Genomic DNA, 19,199 nt, shown 5'->3' with positions numbered 1-19,199 from the left:
TCAAAAGGACCGCGGACCCCTGTTTGAGAACCACTGACTACTTTAATCAACTGTTATTGTCAAACTTAACACGACCACATCTTACAGGCGGAGGACAAAGGGAAATCGCCACTGCGGTCGCGTCTTCTTGTGAAAGTCTTGGTCAGCCTGTATTCCAGTGACGTGAAAGGAAATTCCCCGCCGCACCTGAGGAAATCTTCCATATTCAAAGACCCGTACTTCATGTCGATATTACTGGGCGGCGTGGCTTTCTTACTGATTGTGTTCGCTGTCTTGGCGTTCGTGCGTTGCAGGCGTATAAAGGTAGGCGTGGCAAGTCGTAATCGTGTGTTACTACATCGCGCAGTATACTTGGTAAACAAGTCGTATAGGGAACACCTGTCGAGAAGACTATGCAAGTATGCATACTACCGTATTAGATTTGTCGGATATCTTATTATTTGTGACAACTATGTGAAATTAGCTGGTATATCTGGACACTTGTCATTCTCATACACCATATGGTCTGTCTACCTCTAATATGCAAATTGAACTGTGTTTAGGAACAAAATGACCGGGACTTGAAGGCAGCTGACTCGAAACAAAGTGAGGAACTGATCGACTCCAAGTTCGAATACCAGGACAACAATCTACCTTACGATATCTTCCGACCACACAGCTGTCACTCTGCGGATGCTGTACAATCCGAAAAGTAAGAGTAATCGTATTTGTTGCGTTTTGACACGTATGAGCTTATACAATTATACCATATTGCGCATCTATATTACTAACTTGAGAATCAAGTGTCTGTTTAACCGTAGGAAGGCTCCTACCGCCCTAATTGATTACATTTTACACAACTCACCTGCAAAAATCCCCATATTATCAAACATTTTGCATTAACTTCTTGCTACCTCACACCGTCTGTATAGAGGACGCCGTACTTTCATTTACTTCAAAGCCCTGCAGAACTCCATCTCACTTAGCATTAGAAACCTATCACCCCTTCGTCAAAGAAAATATACTATGTGTTTGTGGCCGATCAACTAGATTTTGTACATTTATTTTGTTTATATATCAAATTATGTTGACAGGTGATCTTTAATTTCCTCCTCTCAAAGTGATGCCTGAACTTATTTATGTATTTGAATATATGAGTATAATGCTTCTAAATATTTATTCGTATGGTTTCGCCTCGACTTAACATGCTATTATAGTGGTGCTACTGCTGACACCGTGATTTTCAGATAACTTTACTGCAGTCCATTGATCAACATTTCTTTTTATGTTGTTTCTCTGATAAAGTATCTCACTGTGATGATTAATAAACTTGATTGATTGAATATTGTATGATGCGAATGTCGGCTTGAACTATAGTAGAGTATCCAGGGCCAACATAATCACCCAGAATTCGTCTGTCGTGATCATTTCAGACGCTGCATATCGCCGTGAAGAGAGTCTTGGTTGTTATCGTTGCCGTCTCACGCGTCACGGCGCACAGTAGACGCGCAGGCGATCAAGGCGAGCTAATCGCCTGCCGCTTGTCAGATAGTCTACTCTGTATTGCTTTTCAAACGATTATATTGTCAACAAGCCACAGTATCAAGGCGTACACCGTGTTATCTGGCATTTGCCGTAACCTCAAGCTTATTACGATGACTTATAATCTTTTTTATCGCGCAGGAATACCACAAAAGGGGACACGATTCCAACGACTGCCGAAGACCAAACTAAAGCGGTATGTATCAAAGTACGGTCCCACTTATGACGATGTCTTCGGCAACAATATCCAGCTGCATATCGAATCTAATTCCTATGTTTGTTTGCAGCGCATTTTGCACACTGTTTGTACACTACCTATCTTTTTACCTGTCATTCGTATGTTCCAGTGCCAAATTTTCCATTTTCGTACACTCGCACTTAACACGGCAAGTCTGACCTAACCCAACAATTTCAATCGCAGTTATGCCCCCAGCAGTCCGACAGCGACAGCGGACGCGGCGACAGCGATTTGGACGGCGGTTGCGCGGGTCAAAACAGCGTTACTGTACCCCCGCCGAAAAGCATAACTGATTTGCAAGAGCAAGACGCCAAGGCGCAGATGTATCTGGCCAAAGTCGAAGCGACCAATCGCAAGTGCGGCGAACAATGCAGGAAATACGGGCACGGCGACGCGTGCTGGATGCCGGATAGAGGTGCGTTTGTCGTTATCGTCTTGACGTGTGTGGGCTGGGTGTTATCGCCAATTGAATTGATCTCTATCAAGCGGAATTGATTAACTAGTTTAAATCTCATATTTCTGTTAACTATACAATGTATGCATAGTGCATACCTTTCTCATTCTGAACACAATGGAATTCTTTGATGTAATCTGATATGCAGATCATAAAAATCTCAGCCGAAACGAAGTTGTGAGTGTTTCAAGGTATATCCTTGTCTAATGCGATGTTTCGTCTTTCTGACGTACAACCCGAGGCTGTTACCCGCCTAGACAAGAGTATGTGCATTGCTAGTGGTCTATCGTGATGTACTCAACGATATTTAGTTCCCGATTCCAGGGCAATTGTTGACACATCTCATCACGATCTGTAGTGGATTCATGAAATTACCAACATAACCGTTGCTGTGGAGTTAGCATTCTTGCTGCTTCGTTTACATTTGTCATTTTACACCTGGCCGATGATTCCCGAGCTGCCAACTTGTAGCACGGCTCACTTTCGTGCTAGACTTTTGTTTTGGTTACCAGTGTATTCGACACTTCGTGAATTTGGCATCAGAAATATGATACCTATCATTATTACGAAAGCGATACATTAATACTGTATTTATGAATTATAAAATGGATGTTTCACGGAATATAAGCGTGAATTGTGCTTTAGGGAACTTGGTGAATACGACACTAGGCACCAAGATGTATGTGTTTGTGTATGTATTAATCAGCCATTTCGGCTTAATCCTGAAGATGCATGTTGCTATTTCGATAGTATAGGCAACTGTCATCAACCACTAAAAGCATGCGTATTGCGTATCATCGATCAAATCTACATTTTAAAAGTACTTCTTTGAAAAGAATTTTTCGGACCTTTCACTTCCTACACTTTCCCTTGAAGTAGTTTCTATGAGTAAATATTGTAATTTAGCAGAAATGCATGGGTATACTTCAAGTCCTAGTTGAGTAGCAAAGCTGACCACTTTCACCAACCAACTGTGGCGGTAACAAAATACATAAATCCCGGTATTTCGTTGCAGAGGAAACGGTCACATCCGCGAGGCCCGAAGCAAACGCGACACTGTCGCATCCATCAAGGAACGGCCACGACCCGCGCCACCAAATACCGACCACGCACGATGACCGGTCGCGCCACCTTCGCAGAGCCGCCTCGTACGGCCACTATTCCTCGCACGCCGTGAACTTAAGCGACATCGACGCTTACAGCCTTCCCAGAAAACTGCTTCCAGACAGACCGCATTCCAACCCGTGCTTGCAGTACAGCCGTCCGCACGCTTCCAGCCCGGCACTGATTACGGAGTACGGCATTCCTAGTACGTGTCACGCGTCAGCGTACGCCACAAACACTGCGCCTATGCTGCAGCGGTCTTTGTCTCTGAGAGACGATAGAACTTTCAGGGAGCTACCGCGCAGTCATTTGGAGACTGTTTACGAAACGGAAGATATGCTGCCGACCACATCGTCAGGCGGGTACGCTCCGCTTTTGACAAGGCAGGAGAGAGTGTGCAGTCCGTATCCGACTATTTCGCACTCGCCGCATGACGGACAGAACTTGTTTTATCGGTACCACAGCAGCACACCGGCGTCGTCTGCGGTATACCCGGTCGCTTCGGTGAATCCTAATTCGAACATGGGTCTCGACGACGTGCAAAGTAAGATTTCTAAGTTCGAGTACATGCTTTGAGTGATTTGATTATTTTGCGTTTCGTTTCTTCAATTTCTTTGCTTTTGCTATTTTGCGATTTCGTTTTGGTAATCATGGGTTTTCGTAGAAAGAGAGTTCACGTTCTTGTTTGGGTGTGTTTAATTTGAAAGTCATTGGAGTATGGTCGAAGGAATCTGGTAACGCGGACCAATAGACAGTCGATTTGCTGTAGGACGGGATTTTCTACGTGTTCTTAAAACTGGAGTTACAGCGGCAGCAATATAGCACTAGAACACTTGATACCTTATCTCTTTCATGGTAATCATCAGCTTGCTTACTTCCGTTTCTGTGATAGAACTGAACACATCGCCTAATATTACTGGTCGTTGCATTTACACAACCATGGATTGTTTCACGGAAGTCTTCTGGTTTGCAAGCGAACACTTCTACCATTAGAGTTTATCGGATGGGATATAAAGTGTGTTCAGTTCAGGCGTCTTAAACACGAGCGACTGCCTCGAAATCAAGTACAACCCAATTGTAATAGTGAATCACATTTCATCACGTGGGTGTGGAATGTCATTCCGCATGGTCTCGTCAAGTTGAGCCAACTTGCCTGCTTGAAAGACATTGAATATCCCTATTGTTGATACTGCGACTTGGGAGCACATAGGTCAAGACCTCTGTTACAGATGATCTATCTAATGACGCAGCAGATACTATGGTCGCAGAGAAATGCAGTTGCGGAAAACAAGCCGGATATATATTGCGAGAGCAATGCCAACAACGTCAATATATCTTCGCATTTCATTCATAGTGGGACAGCGCATACACAATTCAATTCTTCTTCAGTTTGGTACTCCGAACGTCTCACTATAATATCAACATTACAATATCGTCATTATGTCTCGCACATTGCAAGTCCAGACCGAGTTTTGCCTTATTGTTTCTGTCTTGCTGCGACTTCTAGCGAGACGGGTAGTCGAATGGGCTGTGACCATGAATTTTTAAATCTCTAATGTAATGCAAATTCAAGACATTCTTCCTCTCTTGCAATTAGTTCTAGTGTTAAACGATAGAAGAAATCGACAATTCATTTATTAAATAAAACTGCAAAAGTAATATATGTCATATGAAAAATGTTCTTCATTTACTAACTGGGATCTGTCGGATCCATTGAGTCAGGAAACTTGCAAATTGTTGTGTGTTGCCGGTATTAAGAAATGAATTATCAACAAACGAATATGGTGCGATGTGACGTATAGGATGGCAAACCCCCAATCAATAGATTTGCTTCAGTTGAAGGTCGAAGGTATGGCTGGGCACAATGATTCGAGTACTCAATCTGAATCGAGTAATTATTTTAATGATTCGAGTCGAGTAGCAAAAGACGATTTTTTCGAGTACTGAAATTATACGCTCCTCGCCACTGGAAGTTATTTTATCGACGAGAATTATGGTTTCGATACTATATTTCACTGTGGAAGCCCGGAAACCTTGATTGGCCGTATCGCAGCATACGAAACATAGTACAAACTACGAACGTTACTGGAAATAACACATTTCCGAAGTCACAAAGTGAAAGGAAATCGGTATAAGAGTTGAAATAATACCAAAGTATAAGTAATGTGACGATAACCGGCAATATATTATTTGTGATGGCATAAATGGTACTTAAGGTACTATTACGTCATAATCAGTGATACTCGAATACTCGACTCGACTCGAAGCATAGTACATGATTCCGAATCGAATCACTCAGGTACTCGATTTTGCCCAGCCCTAACAAAGGTCGTAAATACTGACACCAATATCTTCATAACAGTATGCCAATCTCCACACCCGATGGGCTTTCATCTCATCTAATTCCAAGCAATAGTGAGATTCTTTCCATGCTTCAGCACCGCGAATGCGTTTGCGTTGACAGCCTCTTGAGTGAATTTATTTTCATCGAGGAAAAGATCTAGATATGTGTTTTATACATGACCACCATACGCTCCTGACTATCCTAATAGGATTACCTTTTAAATTTGGAGTCGAATCGAAAGACCCATCGCGTATCTCAAACAATTTATTGTGATTCAGGTTGAGGTACTCGAGGTTTGGAGGCAAACCTTGTGGAAGGTTGCGTAACAGATTGTAGCTCAGATCGAGTCTCTGAAAAATCAATTGCTTCATCGATACAAACGGTTAAATAACAGGTAAACAGAATTACGCCAAATTGAGAGTGGATCGGGCCTCTAACTAGAGACTAGAGCGATTACGTCCTGCTTCTTGGTCGTGGGTTTAATCCTCGACTGGCCCAGGCCAATGACTTGAAAACGGCAGCTTTCCGCTTATAGGGATCAGCGATCAGGAATATCACGCAGGAGAAATTAAGGTGGTGAAGACTGGTATAACTTCGCTTAAATGATGTATCGTATCTTCATGGTCATGATTAAAGCACTGCGACGGTGCAGCCTAAAATAAACCTGATCTCTGTCAAGTATGACGATATGCACTGGTGGCGTGGAACGTTGGTCATGATATTATTTATATTTATATTACATTTTATTACCAAGCGGCGCAATAAATATTCCCAAACAGTCACCGATTCTAAGGTGTGCCTAGAATCTTTTCGGGATTTCGAAAAAGAACTGTATAAAGAATAAATATCTAAAATGAGGAAACCAGACAATTGTCCATGCGCTCTAACTGCTTCAATTAGTGATAAATCAACACATTCAACACTGAAATCAATTAGGACATTGCCGATAGAGTAACGTATAATTGTCGTCATAATTGGGCAGTTATGTTGGAATTAAATGTCCGGGCCGCTCGTACGTCGCATTATTCCTGCTAACGGCAGGGGAATCTAACCTCAATTCTCGATAGGTAAAGACTTGCTTATGTATTCGTACTGAGACATCAGCTTGTATAATCTTGAATATTCGTATCAATACTACATTCATTGTAGCATCATTTATTAACTCAAAAGCTTTTCGTCTGCCCCATATCAAGAGTTAACACTACCACGGAGAGCATATAAATGGAGATTCAAATGCATCAATGTAGTATCTTGAAAGCAATATATGAGTGTGGTACCGCCAGTCATATATTCAAATCTGCATAATCCTAAATATCAAGCAAATTTATGGAAATGTGTTTTGATAAGCTAGTACACCACACCCATTTGATCCAAGCAGAAAGATACACCGCAGCAAAATTCTAAGCGTAATTATATAGAGGAATACGTTCATCACGGCGAAACGCGACTACGAGTATGTTTGTCAGAAATGCAGCCTCGTTTCTGTCATGTCTGCTCGTATAAACAGGCACATCCATCGCAATTAATACGTGAAAATATTTTTTCAGTAACTACTTCTGTGAGCTCACTGAGCATGTCACGAGCGTTTTATAATTTTGCTAGTGTGTCGCAAGCAGAAAATTTTGGGAATCACTCTCTGCGGCCTTTTAGTTGCCTCTCTACTTGAGTTGGTGTATGAACACAATTATCTTCAATACAATCGATGTAAGTAAGGGCGGCGTAGCACATACGACCTCTCTTACTTTTAGAGATGTTAGATTGGCAAAGATTCCATCGATTTCCATGATCCGGTTCCCATCTAACAACAAGTCGCGAACTCGTTTCAACCGCGCGACAGAGTTAAGCGGTATTCTCACAATCCGATTATCCGAAAGCACCACAGTTTCAACGGACCTGAACAGAGTATATTGATTCGATCTTAATAATGCAAAGAAAGGATGATGACAAATATTTTGACAACCCGAGACTAAAAGGGCTTTGAATGCCGCAAATGCTTAATAACAGAGCATACAGCACCATATCAGCTGTCTTAGAACAGAGTTGAAACAATTTAGCTACCGTGTGAGTTTCTGCATGACTGTTTGCCAACAAAAACGGAATAGCGGGGAGTCCGCTAATACATTAGTACAAGTGATATTAATTTCTTGCATTCATTCAAGCACATGAGATGGAAATATATGAACACCATTATTCATTCCAATATGCTGCCTTCGCTTGCCAAAAATGGGGCACAGCAAAGTCTCGAATTGACTTTCAAGTTCCTTTTTCGTACTGGTATTGACTAAATACATTACTTCTTCATAAACCTCTGTAACACATTTGAAAAGATATATAAATGTAAATGTGTCGAAAAGTGCGGGAATTACTCTCCATATTCATACAGGTATCCTGTAAGAGAGATGACATACATCTTTTAAATTTACAGTGACATCGCATTAACCACAGCCGATTGAAGGGATGTCTCGCACTGTCAGACTGATGACTATAATTATTGGGAAATGTAATTAGATCCCGCTTTCATAAACATGATCAAAATTCATTGATATACTTGCCTGGGCAAAGTAGGGAGGGCTTTTAATTTATTCCCGCTCAAGTCAATGTTTGTCAAGTGTCTCAGTGACCTGAGAGCGCCTTTCTCCAAACCTCCGTTGGTTATTTCATTATTCTGCAATCCAAGTTCTCTCAGCCGTCTTGCTGTCCGCAACGTCTTCTTCCGCAAACACCGTATGTTGTTGGACATCATCATCAGAACCTCTAGTCTGGACTTGAGGAATGAGGAACGGTAATTTTTCATCTCCCGGGAATCTATATATTTCATGTTTCCACAGGAGGATTCATAAACAACATACACACTGACTAATTTTCCGGTATCAACCACTCATCAAGTCATTATACGAATGCAGTTGTGATATTTTCATGTCAGCACGCATCTCGGTAACACAACGAATTTAATTCATATAGTTTGCTAATATAGTTTGCTAGCATGGACTTACGAATAATTACCGGGTAGCGTCAAAGCACTAAAATATATAGAACACTGGAGGGACCAACTATCATTCGCGATTCACCTTCGTAGTACAATTTGGGCACACTTGTGAAAAGCCAACAGAGTATTATTAGATTGCTTAAAAACTCATAATATTCCATTATGTAGGACGGTATTATGATATCATAATTAAGGCCATTGGTTATATTTACACCTTTATATCGTCAAAATATCTCTTGGATTTGTTATGGGACAATCGATTGATCGTTCGACCACCGATAGTATATCAGTAGGGTTGGGTACAACGCACAATGATTCGAGTACTCGAATCTGAATCGAGTAATTATTGTAATGAATCAAGTCGAGTAGCAAACGACGATTTTTTCGATTACTGAAATTATACGCTCCTCGCTACTGAATGTTACTTTATCACCGAGAAATATGGTTTCGATACTATTTTCCACTGCGGAAGCCTTGAGACTTTGATTGACCTAATCGCAGCCGACAAAACATATGATACAAAGCTATGAACGTTACCGGAAGATTTCTGAAGTCATGCTCCTCCCACAAAATTGTCACAAAGTGCAATGAAATTGGTGGGGTCGAAAAAATACCAAAGTATATTTAATGTGATAGATAACAGGCATTATATTCTTTGTGTTGTCACAAAAGATACATATTTGAACTTTGACATATTATATTTTGTTGTGACGTCATAATGAGTGATACTCGAGAATACTCGACTCGAAGCATAATACGTGATTCAGAATCGAATAAACCAGGTACTCGATTACGCCCAGCCCTATATATCAGTACCAGAAATGGGGTAATCGCGATTAGTAATCGTAATCGATTACGACGATTACAGCATTTTCAAGTAATCGTAATCGCAATCGATTACATTCGAGAAAATTCAGAAGTAATCGTAATCGTAATCGACTACTTCCCATATTTAATCGTTTTCTTTGTGAAAGAACGATTACTTTTTATTTGTACAGGACTGTCTGTGACAGAATCTGAACATTCGTGAACAAGGACGAGGCATTATACCAGTTAGTGATAGCACAAACGTCAGATTTTCAAATGCCACTGTTCATTATTACGTCAGAAATGGCCTATTAGCTTTGCTCGTCATTGCGTAAGAAGTATCCAGCTATCCACACATAGTGAATAAATATTCGATGTACATTAGTGTGATTGTAAGAACAGTTGCCGTGCTGTATATCAGGTTATCAATACATTCCAGACGCCACTACCTCGCAGCAGGATAATTAATCACCACCCTGCCTATTTTAAAATAGTACCTATTGTATTTATGTTTGTTTATGTTTAGCTAAACGCAGTTTGACCGTTGCTGCTTCGCAAGCAGTAGGCCTATGTAGTACGAACGTATACCGGACAAAGGTTTGAAATTTTGTAGCCTACTCGTCAAATAAATCATTACGGTTTCCACGACGAAGCATTAAAAATCAACAGCTGCTGATATAGATCATAACAGAGCCGTTTCTCGTAATGGCCGCTTGCATTACATTATCTGTATTAAGTTGAAGGCAGAATTTTATATTCACTTTCTCTTATTCTGATATGACTCTGCTTGAAACGGGCGCCAATCGTTCACAATTCTTTACTCAACATTTGGAACTGTCGCCATATACAATGTTAGCGTGGCTTGTAGCTAGAATCAGGACAAAAACGGCAAATCGTCCGCCAATCCAAACGTTGGTATTGGGCCTCTACAGGGTAGTTAATTTTCAAGTTGACGATTTAATTTCGTCAATAACATTGGTAATTGCATTATATTGCTATTCATTTTTAATCCTCTCTCAGTCCCCGATGGTCCGATTTACCTGAAGAGCCGGGAGCACGTAATTCATAATTATAATATAGGGTTACCATATTTTGGAGTCGAGAAAGGAGGACACTATTTCAAAATTTTTAAACTTAGAATGCCTGTGGAAAATCTTGAAAAAATGGTAACTTTTTCCACTTCTAGTCGGTTGACTAAAAAAAGGTCAACTTTCGCTCGGCTCCCGAAATACCCGCCTGAGCGTGAAATCAGTGCAATTTTATCTCGGTTCAATTTTAACTAAACTTCTAAAACAAGAGGACAAAATCTCAAAAAGGAGGACATTTGAGCGTCCTCACAGGACATTTTCAAAAACCCGAAAAAGGAGGACAATTCATCCTAAAGGAGGACGTATTGTAACCCTAAATTATAACATCTGGTATCTTCTAATAATTACATTAGGGTATGTTGTTAATTCGTGACCTCCGGTCTGTTATACAATAAAAAGATATTGTTGTGTCCAAAACGTAGCAGACTAAAAGAAATACTTGCGTGAGACGCACACACAAATTGCCATGTCTTTAATGCTCTGGGTGCCCGAGTGGCATTTGCATTGTGGGCTCATCTAGAGACATTTAAATCGCGATGCTCGTAGACAATTTCCAAGTTCATGAAATCTCTCGAAAATAGTCTATAATTTGTGTTGGCTTACGAAATACTTTTGAGTCCCCTTCGAGCTCGCTCCCCATCCTATTAGGAAATTTGGGGTGCGGCAGTTGTGGACCTGGCAAGAATGCAAATCGTTGGGTGCGATAAATCGTCCGATGTAAAATGAGCAATGGGTACTTTATGACGTAACAAGCAAATGTCGCATCTTTTTAAAAAAAGGTTGTTATCTCATTAGGCCTTTTCAGCGCAATCCATACATTGTCTTACGATATAACTTCTAAGATGCAAAATAAATGTAATCGTGAGTAATCGTGATTACTTTTCCAATGTAATCGTAATCGTAATCGACTACTTCCTGATTTTGCTGTAATCGTAATCGTAATCGTAATCGCGTCATTCAGAAGTAATCGTAATCGCAATCGATTACATTCACGAAGTAATCACCCCATGTCTGATCAGTACCGGTGTTAGCGTGGCTAAGAATATATAATCTGCAGCCAATTGAAATGGATTACCTAGAATAGAGCAGAAAATACCAACTGAACCAAATTTGGTAAAGTATAGTCACGCTTGATCGCATGACCAAGTGCATTTTCACTCAGTTCAATTTGCCTCACTCGCTATAGTGTTCCATACAGCCCAGTATGTCAAACTAACGTCCGTTGAATATTTACACCAGTAGTTCTCAACGTGGACAATTATGAAAAACAGGGGGTCGAAAATAACAAAGGGGGCGATTGGGGGGTTAGTCAGACATATTTAATTACCTGGCAACTGGATACCGTGAAAAACGGGTTATTCTGGAATTACCGTGAAAGTTGACTGAAAGAGACAACTCGACCTGTTTTTTTTTTAACTATAAATTTCCCGCTTATATGTCCTCTTTTTCGAATCCGAAAATATGGGGTACGATAAATATATGTCCAGCTTGATAAGGTAGCGATGAGTCGAAAAGGTTGGAAACCACTTATTTACGCTTTATCTTCAAGGTAGCCAATGCCAACCCTTGTCGATATCTACAAAATTGCAAATGCGAGAGATATACCTTGAATGATCAACCAACTGACCTTCGCGGCAGAACGGCAGGCAAACGTTCCAAGTTGTTGTCATAGATGTGAAGAAAGCGAAGATTTCTTAATTGGTGAAATATATCCGATGGAAAACTCGACGAATTCAATCTGTTTTCTTGCAACAGTAGATATCTCAATCTCTACAATAACACCTCGATAAGGTCAACAAGTTATGTTGGAAAAAAGATGTTGCTGCCAACCTTGAGATCCTGGAATGCCTCACTTGAAATGTATTCCAATCGATTCTTTTCCAAATGAAGCCTTTTCAAATTCCGCGGTAGTTTCGTGGGAACGCTTTTTAATTTATTACGGGATAGATTGAGATATCCAAGACTGCGAGATAACTTAATGTTTTGACGTGGTTGACAATGGAAATGACCTGGTGTACAATTTACCTTTCAAGACCGACGAATGCCTGTGGTGAAATGCTTGCATCCCGTAGCAAGTTGTTAGTGAGATGCAATGCTATTAACCCTTTATTTTTCCGAAAAGTACCGTTCGGTATGTCAGAGATACGATTCCCAGTCAGATGTAACTGAAATACAATACAATATCAGAAATCGCAATCACATGCACTTGTATAAAATGTTGATATGGCGTTCAGCAACATTGGTACTTTGTGAGTTGCTGAAAAATATCATTTCACAAATGTCTTTCTATATAGTCTATCCTAGACCTCCAAAACAACGACTTTTTACTATCACACCTATAATATATCGTATATATCGAGTTCTCGGCTAGCCTTTGTCATGTGATCGAAGTGACCAGTGACGATATCGAGTTCCAATCTGGTGTGACTTGAAATTAAGTGTCTAGAATAATTAGGCATAGAAAATGTATTTACATACATTTAATCTAAAACTCACCCATTCTACACTGCTTGGTAGTCTTGGAATCGATGCCAGCAGGTTGTTGGCTAGAATAATTTCCGTAACGCTACTCAACTGCGCTAGTACTCGCTTCGTCAATCGCACCTTCGTGATTTCGTTGTCGTGCAAATAAAGATGTTGTAGTTTACTCAACCGGTAAAGTCTATGGCCATCGATTCTGTCGATTGAATTTCCTTAAAGTGATATAGACAATATTTCAATATCAGGCTTTGCAGTATTGTCTAAGATCATGCAAATCCCGTGTGTCACTCTCGCAGATTTGAAAAGGATGACATATGACGATATCACATATTTGTTATCTTCAGTATAGTGGGTTCACCTGAATGTCATTTTTCTGAATTTGTGCAACTCTTGTGCCAAGTGTAATTTGCATTGGTATATAAATGAGATGAGGTCAAAGGTGGATCAAGGCCTGGGTGGATGTACGCAACCCAATAATATTTTCTAGCCATCATGCAACGTTTCACAGGTTTCTAATAGATTGGTTGACTCGTAAACCTACTTTATCAAATCGAAATAAGTAACTTCATCGATGACATTATATCAATGTGCGCCACAATGTAGCGAAATTGGCAACCGTCTAATGATGTTTTTTTTTGTCATTAAGCCATTGGGGCTTCAAACAACTTTTCGCTCGATTGTTGTACTACAGTAAAAATAACGTTCCACATGACTTTCACTGATATAGATCTAGATGTACATTACCAAGAATTTCCTTTCAAGCATCTTCCAACGTTGGCAAATGTTTCCGGTAGTATTTACTTTATGCATACATCGGTGGAAATCTTAGCATTACAGCGAGAATTGAAGTAATGCGGTAACTCAATCTAGCCTATTTTCTAAAGCAACAACCACAGCAATCTGAAGTTTAATTTCACAACCTGCAGCATCCGCCCGTGTGATTAATCTTATAGATCGAAACAAGGGATCTCACTGATCCAACTGGATATGTACAATTTACTCACCTTCCAAACTTAAATAAACCAAACTTTCTGGCAAATCAGCGGGGATTGCTCGAAACGCATTGTCCGCTAAATTCAAATGTCGTAATCTCGACAACCTGGACAGTGAACCCTGCATAATCGAGTCATCGCTGAGGTTATTATTCCGCAAACTCAGTGATTCGATCAACTGGCTGGTTTCGAAAGAATCTCCGTCAACTCTTGAAATTCTGTTGATAAAATGTACAGTCATTACAGAACGGTCCACAAGAATGCTACAGGACAGGTACGTGAACTCTTGAAAACTATGTCAGCATGTGTGCATAGTAGAAATCCTTTGCATCCTCTCAAATCATGAAAAACATTGACTTGCGAAGACGGCAAGCGCCATTATATTGCGGAGCTCCTCCACCCGTATTTTCTTTTGGTTTTATGCAGTTATATGAGAAAGAAGCTCGATGTCAATATGATTTAGGCACATACCACTTATCACACATAAAAGTTTAGGCAACTATAGGAAAGTACCGGGGAAATTATGAATTTAACCATACGTCGAATAGCATTCGATACATGACAGTTGTTCACAGCTGTTATAATTTGAACATGTTTCAATGGCAAATATTTCGTATATGGATATTTGGAAAATATAGTCGAATTCGCCCGTGTACTTGCGCACATTTGATATTGGAAAGCGGTCATAATATACCTGTTTTCGTCGATTTTTAGGTATAAAACTTGACTAGGCAGACGTCTTGGAAATATCGTCAACCCTGCTTTTGTGCAGTCGACCGTTTCGTAGTGAATGCAATGACATGAGGCTGGACAAGTATGCAAGTCTTTCAGTCTATCTGAAACAAAAGTGATGAAATTTAGGGTTGAAAGGAAAGAGAGGTATCGCCAAAAAAAGAAATGCCACCTGCTGGATCCCCAGCAGAATCCGATGTGTCGTTGTGATATCCGAGCCCACTGAGTATTCGTAATGATAGTATTACATTGAACAAGATTCTATTCATAATATCATTTTATACAGAAACCAAGGAGGCGTTGCGAACAAGCAAGTGACTATTCGACCTAAAGACGAAATCAAAATGTTGGCATTCTTGGTGGTCCGTCAAGATTCACTGTGTAAACTAACAAATATTTGTCACTGATAGAATGAGAGACAACGAGAAATCACCCTACCTATTTTCATTGAAATTCTGTTTAGTATCAACAAACAAATATAGGCTACTGTACGATGTAATCTCATGCGTAGAAGACGTTCCAGGTCAGTAAACATTCTTGATTAAATTGTGAGGGATTTTACTATTGCTAAATCTCCATAAAACCATGTGCTTTAGTACAGGATTAAGGTTTGTTTTAGTTGACACCTGAACTTCCTCCTTGACAACCTACAGCCAGCACTAGCAGTAACGTATCCCACCAAGTGGATTCAAAAAGGAAGAATCAAAGGAAGACAATGATAACCTTGTTAAGTGTTATGTGCATCTCGGGTGCGGACAACAACACGACCGTTAGCCTTCAGACTCAAAGTTCGGAGATGCATGGTTCTATGCTATAATTGATTATATGGGGCACGTGGTATTCCATTTACCGAAAATACATCACATTCGTGACATCCAGATACATAGTGATATATGCTACATTTATGCGTGGCGTGGGGTCCGTGTCATGGTTAATAGGCTGAATTCCTGTGCTTCATTTCGACTGTCATACATGCAACCCCTGGCTGACTTTCTGCAGCGGATTATGGCGACGAATCGAGTCATCGGATATTACTACACGAATCGTGTGATGCTTAATCGCCGTTGAGTTATTATTTATCACAATTAGGAGACTATAGTTACGCATTGCTGAACTTCAAACTGAGCGACATGGAAAACTAACCCTTTCAATTATATTTGTATTCTGTTAGTTTAACGCAGAAACAGGAAATAAAACGAATTCATTTGTACAAAATATTATGGTTTGAGATCAAAATTGAACGTGGAATCAATCATAACTGTGATGGCGAAATGATTGTGGGTCAGATTCCAACAACCTCTGATGTTATTTCAGTAATCAAGCTGTGTGTGGAGAGAGAATATCTACTTCTCAAATGATATATAGCGGACGTTTTTCATGAATGCTACGTGTTGCAATGCCTGGCCGCCGACCCGTTTGTGGGCCAGTCGTGCTAACTTTTTGAATCGTAATAGAAAAATAACATACTTTAATAGTCTAATATATCTGTCTAAAGCCCGCGAATCTATAAAAAAAACTTGCAAATATATTAAGCCAATTCTACTATAAGTGGCCCTCATCTTCGACAGCTACATGTAACCTTCCCGAACGACGTTATGGCGATGTAAATACTCGCGGACTCACGGTGCGAACCATATGGTCCTTTCAGCTAAATCCAATGGGTTTCTTCAAGCTAAGTAAAACTCAACAGCCTTATTTACCCAGGGTAAATTACCCTCGGCATACGCCGCGTGAGTCGACTCTCCTTAATATCCAATCAGTCATGCGTAAACATAAACACCGATGCATATTATGTACTGTACCACAATATCTCACTAACGACGGAACCTTCAATGTCACAACATATAGTAACACTTTTTTCGTTTCTATACATCGTCAGTTTCTATGATCACAAGCAATACATCTCGTCCTAACGTTGTAATTTTGTAATGGCTGACAGTGTACTTCCGCGAATATATCTGGCGTTAGGTGCTAGCCAATTTACAACACAGTATTAAAATATTTTTGTCCTCGCCGCCATGTTGACACAACACGTCTTCGTCCAAATGAAACACCGATCGTAATAATAAAGTTGACCTAAGTACGGCCGCCATGTTTGCTAGCGATTTTATCGGGCGATGACATGTGCACATTGTGCAGATTGTCGAGACCGATTCCGGCTAACGAGCTATAACTAACTGGTCTGTGTTGCAGCGCCTTTGATGTGAAACAGCAACCGGAATGCCCAGTAACGACGCGTATCATCAATTACTGTCATGGCGAACATTTCCACCATTGAAGACATTATTGGTGCGTTATCTAACCGCGAAGGTTACGGATGGGCTTCCACGACACTGTTCACGGACGTTAACTATGGACCGCATGTGAAATTAATGTAATTTAGAGGACATTCGATATGAGTATTTTGAAGCTTGTGTTCAAAATGGATTTTCGCGTGTTCGCGACCATAGTTAGATGCTCCATAATTCAGCTCGATGCCTACATTGCGATCTGAATATAGTTTGAAATGTATTCCATGAGACTATAGTTGTGTAGATGCAATAATGTTGATAAGTATGCGTGTATCTTCGCCGCATACAAGCATGGCCTACTACTTTTAATAGGCCGTGATACAAGCAAAACCCGGTTACATGATTTTGCACGAGCCATGCCTTCAATGGGGGCGTTCCAAATTGTGCAGCGAAGATTTGGAATGTGTAGCGCCGCCAGTTTGTTCTAATTGCTATACAATGCACATCGATGGTCCATTTCATGGCATCTCCACTTTCATACTTATGTAATTTTCATTATATAAATTCCAATGCTGGATTAATTCTGCGTTGCGTATTGTTTTAGCTAATAGCCATAGCGATAAGTGTGGCAATTATCTATCTGCTGCGGCGAAACGCGTAGCAAAATTGACAGGGATTTGCTACGCATGACAAACAGCAGTATTGATGCAGCGCATTGCGAAGATGTTAAAGATATCAAAATTTCATATAAGTAAAACCGCAGCTCGTATCGCGTATAATAATAGTTATAGGTCATGTGAATACAAGTAGAAACATTGTGGACGGAATTCCTGTTGTCGGATATGTCCTAATGAATGACCGAAATTATTTGTCAGACGCCAATGCTTCATGCAGTTTGGGCACGGAGTTTAGGGGCGAAGTGACATGTCATGGTCCCCATAACACATTTACTATAATTATCTGGTATTATCAATTGGAAATTTAAGATTACCTCCGCTACCAATATTTCAAAATATTACCGTCAAACTATATCAATCTATCACTAATATGTGACAGCGGAAGGTGACATCGCCAAGTATATACACGGATGGTATTTCATCGCCCCTTCATTCGGGAGCAATCACTCGCAAAAGCTGATGGCTTGGATCGTCAAGCATAACATAACGGCACAGCAACCCAATCACGTATATCGCCACCATCGAATATTATCAAAACACTCCATATTGTAAGTCTCTGCGGCGGGCCATCTGTTCCGACTGAGCTGCAATATTTCGTCTAACCTGACCACTCGGGCGGAAAGTCAATTTCTAATAACAGTTATAATAATAATGATAATAATACTTTGACCTTCATATCTGTAACAACATCAAAGTTAGCGATCGTGTTCGGTCAATCTCAAACTGCCAAAATCCGTCTTTTGATTTTCCTTGTTACCGAGAAAGGGAATTCTCTCTCGAGCGCGAATTGTTGCAAATAAAAAAGTAAACGTGATGCTATGCTCTAGGCAAGATATCTGAAGCGGGAGATGGAATTTAAATCCTTGGTTAAGGCTTTGCAGAAATCTACGCTGAAGCTGCTACATGCGAAATGAAAATGGACCTGGTATTCGATACAGTGGCAATCGTAATCCATATTACCAGAGTACGATAATGACCGTTGAAAAATATTGAAGTTGGTAACAGTCATCCATGTGTATAGCGGTGTGTCAACATCGAGAGGGTTCAACTCGAGCATATACTAATCAGGTTTGATCAGTTCGTTTTACAGTCTATCGCCCAAGTAATTCACCTGTAGACTTTCACTCATAAATCATGCTTCATCACCATCGGGCTACTTACACCATACTGGAATAGCTTGCTGCCGCTGTGATTTCTGGAATACATATTAAGGCATGGCACTATGAATGCTAATAGTCAGATTATCCGGCCTGTTTACATACCCATAAATCAACCCTGTTAGAGTGGTATGAGAGAATATTTGACATTCCGTAATGCTTTACAATTACACCTCAGCTCTCAACTACCCAATTCCAATTGAACTTTAGCATCCAAGCTGCCAGCCAAGACAAATTAACAGGACTAGACCGCACTGCCGATACTTACATGATGAAGCGCGGCTCCGAAGGCGGGGTCAGGAGTCGGGATATTTTGGACCGCTTATAAACTGTCGGAGTCGGAGTCTCCGCATGTTGTTGGACCATGGTAACTGTTTATCGTCAGGT

The 19,199-nt window shown here is 40.4% G+C and overlaps 2 protein-coding genes across 4 annotated transcripts in view; one reads left to right on the top strand and one right to left on the bottom strand.

Annotated features, from left to right (window-relative positions):
* Window positions 1-4,001, top strand: part of LOC145442330 (protocadherin beta-14-like) — a 31,193-nt gene extending 27,192 nt beyond the window's left edge. For both annotated transcript variants that reach the window (XM_080320221.1, XM_080320220.1), the window contains 5 exons: window positions 88-303; window positions 543-691; window positions 1,663-1,717; window positions 1,943-2,174; window positions 3,229-4,001. In XM_080320221.1, coding sequence (XP_080176347.1) covers window positions 88-303; window positions 543-691; window positions 1,663-1,717; window positions 1,943-2,174; window positions 3,229-3,893 — 1,317 coding nt within the window. In that variant the 3' untranslated portion in view covers window positions 3,894-4,001. The remainder of the gene's footprint in view (window positions 1-87; window positions 304-542; window positions 692-1,662; window positions 1,718-1,942; window positions 2,175-3,228) is intronic.
* A 934-nt stretch (window positions 4,002-4,935) lies between these two features.
* On the bottom strand, window positions 4,936-18,377 carry LOC145442336 (podocan-like). 2 transcript variants are annotated; one of them, XM_080320234.1, is made up of 11 exons: window positions 14,920-18,377; window positions 14,710-14,851; window positions 14,028-14,233; window positions 13,039-13,235; window positions 12,568-12,707; window positions 12,373-12,505; window positions 12,170-12,312; window positions 8,214-8,420; window positions 7,404-7,554; window positions 5,876-6,011; window positions 4,936-5,817 (listed from the first exon to the last, which is right to left on the bottom strand). In XM_080320234.1, the coding sequence occupies exons 1-11, from the start codon at window positions 15,014-15,016 to the stop codon at window positions 5,717-5,719; spliced, it is 1,653 nt and encodes a 550-aa protein (XP_080176360.1). In that variant the 5' UTR covers window positions 15,017-18,377; the 3' UTR covers window positions 4,936-5,716. The 2 variants fall into 2 exon arrangements, with proteins under 2 accessions (XP_080176360.1, XP_080176361.1); XM_080320235.1 differs by having other exon boundaries at window positions 14,710-14,847; window positions 14,920-18,369.
* Window positions 18,378-19,199: the final 822 nt, after the last annotated feature.

This window comes from Botryllus schlosseri, chromosome 7 (assembly GCF_051294905.1).
Source record: "Botryllus schlosseri isolate E-star chromosome 7, Bs_hap1, whole genome shotgun sequence".
Classification (NCBI taxonomy): Eukaryota; Metazoa; Chordata; class Ascidiacea; order Stolidobranchia; family Styelidae; genus Botryllus; species Botryllus schlosseri.
The sequence above is the reverse complement of the archived record's forward strand: the minus strand, read 5'-3'. Positions and strand labels throughout refer to the sequence as shown.

What these genes read in the sequence shown, in the direction of transcription:
- LOC145442336 (XM_080320234.1), bottom strand. Translation starts at nt 15,016, where the DNA reads ATGAATAGAATCTTGTTCAATGTAATACTATCATTACGAATACTCAGT. An exon ending in GGTTTATTTAAGTTTGGAAG is followed by an intron (nt 13,236 to 14,027) that starts GTGAGTAAATTG and finishes TATCACTTTAAG; the next exon opens with GAAATTCAATCGACAGAATC. An exon ending in CCTGCCGTTCTGCCGCGAAG is followed by an intron (nt 8,421 to 12,169) that starts GTCAGTTGGTTG and finishes CCTCAAGTCCAG; the next exon opens with ACTAGAGGTTCTGATGATGA.